This window comes from Hyaena hyaena, unplaced genomic scaffold (assembly GCF_003009895.1).
Source record: "Hyaena hyaena isolate Hyena2069 unplaced genomic scaffold, ASM300989v1 scaffold_123, whole genome shotgun sequence".
In the NCBI taxonomy this organism is placed as follows: domain Eukaryota; kingdom Metazoa; phylum Chordata; class Mammalia; order Carnivora; family Hyaenidae; genus Hyaena; species Hyaena hyaena.
In genome coordinates, this window is record NW_024080756.1 from 1020331 (window position 1) to 1025648 (window position 5318).

The 5318-nt window shown below is 53.9% G+C and overlaps 1 protein-coding gene across 1 annotated transcript; it reads right to left on the minus strand.

Annotated features, from left to right (window-relative positions):
• Positions 1-228: 228 nt before the first annotated feature.
• Positions 229-3546, minus strand: CD24 (CD24 molecule). Its single transcript, XM_039237418.1, has 2 exons — positions 3362-3546; positions 229-639 (listed from the first exon to the last, which is right to left on the minus strand). Exons 1-2 carry the CDS (start codon positions 3428-3430, stop codon positions 472-474), a joined length of 237 nt encoding a protein of 78 aa, XP_039093349.1. The 5' UTR covers positions 3431-3546; the 3' UTR covers positions 229-471.
• Between the last annotated feature and the right edge of the window lie 1772 nt (positions 3547-5318).

Sequence of the window (5318 nt, forward strand, 5' to 3'; positions counted from 1 at the left end):
ATTGAGGATTTACAGTGACACCTGGAAGTTCCTTCTAATGTACATATAAATAGAATCATGGACTTAAAGATTTAATGAGCCAAATGAAAACGGAATCTGTTCACATCCCATCCTTTATATCTAGGTAAGATAAAATCTATGCTCATTTTCAAGGTGAAATTTTAGGTGTCCATACTTCTTAAGCCACATTTAAAGAAATCACCTCTTAACTACTCTTGGATGTTGTCTCTTCATCTTGTACATGAAACTCCAGTAGATTTAACAGACATTCATCATCTAGTCAAACCCTTCACATGTTCTTCAAACCAATCGAATTTGGGATCCTCAACATTTTCTGGGTCAATAAAATAAGGTGTGGAATCAGCAGATTCACTGAAGACCTGTTTTTTCCTCGTCACACCAGATGTCTAGACGCCATTTGGATTAGGTTTAGAAGATGGGGAAGTATAGATGTTTCTTGGCCTGAGTCTCTTAACAGTAGAGGTGTAGAAGGGAGAGCGAGATCGCGAAGAGACTGGCTGTTGACTGGAGAGCACCGCCATTTGGTGTGGTGGTGGCATTAGCTGGATTTGGGGCGGTCGAGGTATTCTGGGAGGGGTTACTCGAAAGCGTTACAACAGTTGTTTGATTTGAATAAATCTAAAATACATAAAAAGTTACATTGATAAATTTACACACATCACAGCTGCCTCTATGTACACGTAATATGCAATTAAGATAGAAGATAGATTCTTAGATTGCTCTTTCCTATTATTTCCTTACCCCATCATTTAATTCTGAATTCTTGCTTAGTCTAAGATCATTCTTTTAGCTTCAAAGCAACCTAAAGATGCCTAAATGACTGCAAATAATAACAACCAAAAACAAACAAAAATATTCCTCAGTAACTATAACTCCCAAGAGTCGGATTTTATTTTTTATTCTTTCTGAAGTAATAAAGGACCAAGTCTAGTTTTTGTGATTATATTGACGTACTGGCATTACAAAAAGATTTCCTCTGTTTTACCAGAAAGGGGAAGATTTTCAAGTTGCATGAATAACTTGGATCCTACAATATTGGAAAATTCTACAATACTGGAATATTAGAATTATGGCTCTGTCTATCCTGGATTTGCTAAGTAACTTCCACACACCCATTTAACAGCCTCAGATTTAAAGGGGTCATGGGATATCTTCTCTGCTCCCTTAAAATCTTCAAATGGCCCTTCTCAAAAACGGCCACAGTATTGGTTTTAAATTGAAAAAATAGGAAGCCTTTGTTTGAAGCAAAATTACTTCTCCCCAAACACCATGAAGTCACGACGACTTCACAGAAAATGCCGAGGGTTTGGTGTTAAATTTTCACCAGCAGCAGCTTCCCTGCCTGGTCATTAAGCTCATTGCTGCGGCCAAGAACCAAGGTTGCCCCAGTGTCCCAGGGCCTGAGTGGCATCATTCACCATGCTGATTTTTCAAGTCACCAAATGCACAGTCCATCAGAGCACGTGATAATCTCTTCTTTGTCACAGAACAAAGGCAGATGGGAGATTTCAGCTCTCACAGCTGAGGGAGGCTTTACAAGGGCTTCTGATTACAGGCAGGAGGGAGGATGTGGCACCAGGTCTGGGCCACATGTACACTTAGCTGCCTGTGATCCAAAGATAAACCCATTCTATATCACATTAGCTCTCTTTGTTGTAAAACCTGTCATTAAGCAAATATGGACTTAAAAATGCATAAATCCTATCCAAAATTAAAGAAAATTCTCAATCAGATCAAACACATGTATTGGGCACCTACTGTGTGCAAGAATCTGTTTGTCCTAACAGGAAATAGCACTCCTACTAAAAGAAAAGCACCAATATGGTAAATTACTTAAACCAGGGTGCTGTTTGGGTTCAAGACCTGGTTTGGGATGCCTGACGGGTATCTGTTATCATTCATACAAAGAGCTGTAGTGCAGCAGGTGACCTTTGTCAGAGCCTAGTGTATCAACAAGAGAATCTTAGGGTCCTCTACACCAACAAAAGAAACTAATGTTAATATATTAAATTGACATTAAACAAAATTTTTCCATACCAAATTACATTTGCTTAACTAAACCCCCCTCTTGAAATGTCTCCGGGGCTGGGGGAAGCTGGTTAGAAAGGATATGGGGTGCGGGTGGGGGAGCACATTTCGTTTCCTGCGGCCGCGCCCCTCCCCCACCGAGGAATTGTGAAAGGCTCGGGAACGCAGGCGACCCGCAAGACAATAGGGTACAGTTACCCGGCCCGCGGAGGGGAAGCCGAGGTGCGCTCCTCTCTCGGCCTGCGTTCCCAGGTGAGCACGGAGGCTGGGTGTCTGGGGACCAAAGACCCGTCGCACCCAACTTCTCGGAGGAAAAACTCGGGAGACACTCCTCATAAAGCTCCAATTGAAAGCGGTGGGGAGCCCCTCGTTTCCACCCGTGCCCTCCGAGCGCGAGGTGCTGGAGACAAATGGCCCTTCTCGCCTCCCCCCTCCTCCCCCAGCGCCCTCCCGCTCGGGTCTCCCGGGCTCAGCCCCTAGCCTCCCTCGAGACCGCTGCGCACCCACCTGCGGGGCAGCGCGGTCCGCGTAACCGCGCTGACACGAGGCGGTTCCCTGGATAGAGGCTCTGGGGAGGGGGCGGCGGGGACCGAGACAAAGCCTGGCGGGGTCTTGGGACGCAAACGTCCCACCCGCCGCCCGCCCAGAGGTAGCCGATGGGAGCTACTATGGGATTCCGAGGTGACAAGAGGTGGACGTGTCATGTAAGGTCGTACGCGGGGGAGCGCAGGGTCCGGAGCGGGTCCCCGCCCAGGCTTCAGCCAGACCCACGCGGACTGGGGTGGGTTAACAGGGCCAGAAGGCCGGGGCTTCCTCGGCATCCCCGAACCAGCTGAGTGGAGGAGGGGGTTGAGAGCTGCGTCCCCGAAGGGGATCGTCCCCTCTTTGTGTGTGCGCAAGGGGCGCGCAGACACTCCTAGAGGGAAGCGGGACGCCCTCCCGGTATAGCCTGGGGTCTCCGGGCGCTCCAGAGGTGGGAAGGGCTCGTTCTCTCTGCTAGTACCTCGGACCTCTGGGTCAAAGCGGGTGGCGGGCGCCAGTCGGCCTCGGAAGAAGCTGCCTGGGACTTAGGACAGGGGCCTCCCAGCCCACGCGCAGAGGTGCTTTGTTCCCAGGGCCTTGGAGGGTGGGGGCGGCCCGCCAGGGAGCGGAGAGGGGGCTCCACGCTGCCCTCCCCCAGGCTGGATTAGGTGGGATCCTCTCTCTGCGCCCCAGTCCGCGGCCCGCGGTGGGGGCGCATGCCCGTCCCCTGGGGGTGGCTCCCCCCCCGTCAGGCGCGGCCCCCCGAGCCCCTCGAGCGCCAGCACCTCACCTGCGTGGGTAGGAGCAGCGCCAGAAGCAGCAGCCCCAGTCCCAGCCTGGCCACCATCGCTCTGCCCATGTCCGCTCCGTCGGCGTCGGTGCGCGGCGCGTCTCACTGGATGCGGGGTGAGTGGAGAACCGCTGGCTCGGGGCGGGCGCAGGCAAGGTGGGGCGGGCGGCCGGCCGGCGGGACCTTATATACCGGGACAGCCACAATAGCCGTGACGTGGCGCCGACCGCCCACCCACCCGCGCTCCCCTCCTCCGCCGCCACCGCCCCCCGCGCGCGCCCGTCGGCCGCCTCCCCGCCCCCTCCCCCGCCGCGCTCCCCGGCGCCCCCTCCCTCCGCCGCCGCCCGGGAGACCCCGGGGCGGCCGGGCCGCGGCAGGTGGGCGGCAGGTGGGCGGCAGGGCGCCGCCGGCTGCTGCCGTGCTGCTTTGTGTTTCCCCGCGCCGACTGCGTGCAGGCTGGCACTGGCGCCCGGCGACTCCCACACAGGACCCGGGGCGAACTCGCGAACCACACACGCCGCTCACGGGGCCGGGTCCAAGTTTCCTTTGTTTCCCGGACCTGCCATCATACCCCCACCCCCCCTCCCCCGAAGGAAAAGTCTGAGGCTCCTGCGCCGGGGCCAGCCTTTAGTCCCGGCTCGGACCGCGGCGGTTGCCCCTGGCCAGGGGCTTCCCTTGGCTTAGGGTTTCTCAGATCCCCACCCCAGAGGAAACGGGGCTGCGTGGCCTTTGTGGGGACCCGGGCTGGCCGGCGGGGCTCACTGGCGGCGCCGGGGCTCGGAGCAAGGCGTGCGCTCAGCCCCGCGCCCACCGCGCCGGCCCCTTTCCCCAGCCACTCGCTTTGTTGTTTTTTGTGTTTTTTTGAGCTCCAGCAGAGGCCAGGCTGTGCTAGCTCTGGGGCGCATCTGGGGGCGTATCCGGGGTCCGCAACCTCCAGAGGGGTGAGGGAGCCGCCCGCTGGGCGCGGACTCGCTGCCCGGACGCCGCGAGCGACTGGGTGTCGGTCCCGGCGCTCCTTTCGGCCACGGCCGGCGGACCGGGGCGGGGAGGCGACAGCCCACCCTGAGGGGCGACCCACCCCCTCCAGCCTGAAAAGCCCCGCTGACCTTTCGCCACCCGCCTTGGCTCCCAGGCCCTACGCAGGGAACAGGAACCCACTAGAATAAGGACCCATTAGAATTCGCTGCCCCTCTGGAATTCCTGGGGACACACTTCTTTGGTATTTGTTGGAAAGCACTTGCTTCTCATTCGTTTAAAGCAAAAGCTTTTGGGATAAGGTATTTACTTCCACTAGCTCCGTAGCTGCCATTAGGCAATTTAATAAACAGGCGCGAATAGGAGATTAGTCATCATTCTGCGGATTTTAGCGTAAAATATTTCCAGCCATTTCACTGCAAAAACTTTAAAGCAGACAGCAAAAGTAGAAGTAATTTAACTAGTGGAATATTTTCGGCTTAATTTTTTATTGCAGGGCTTAATGTTTTTATTTAAAGTTTGCTTGAGTGTTTTGCGCTCTTTAAAGCAAACAACAGAGACCAAAAACCTAGTAGGGTTGTGAATTTGTTTAAATTTCACTTTTCCAGAACAGTCTTGTAAAAACAAGCTTAGTTTTATCGAAGCAGAGTGACAATGGGCTCCACAATAGTTGGTCTTTGAATCAGTCTGTGCCTTAATGGACAGCCACTTTAACTCAGTAACTTTCCACGTTGGGTATGTGCTTGGGAACACAGGAATTTCTGTCGTGCACCAGTGGACTTTCCTGTTAAACAGTGTTATCACATTGTACAGAAATAACCTGTTCAGCTTCTCCACTCCCCTGGCACAGTGTGAAGGAACCACAGCCCAGGAGTGTGTAGTTTCTTCAGACGCTGCTTATTGAACTAAATGGTGGCATTTATAGGATCCATTTATCGTGTCTTTCTTCTTCTCCCCTCCCCCCTCCTCCCCCCGCCTGATC

Excerpts from the sequence above, each read along its gene's own strand:
- CD24 (XM_039237418.1), bottom strand. The coding sequence starts at position 3,430 with ATGGGCAGAGCGATGGTGGCCAGGCTGGGACTGGGGCTGCTGCTTCTG. Across the intron at positions 640-3,361 it reads CGCTGCTCCTACCCACGCAG|ATTTATTCAAATCAAACAAC; the intron begins GTGAGGTGCTGG and ends TATGTATTTTAG.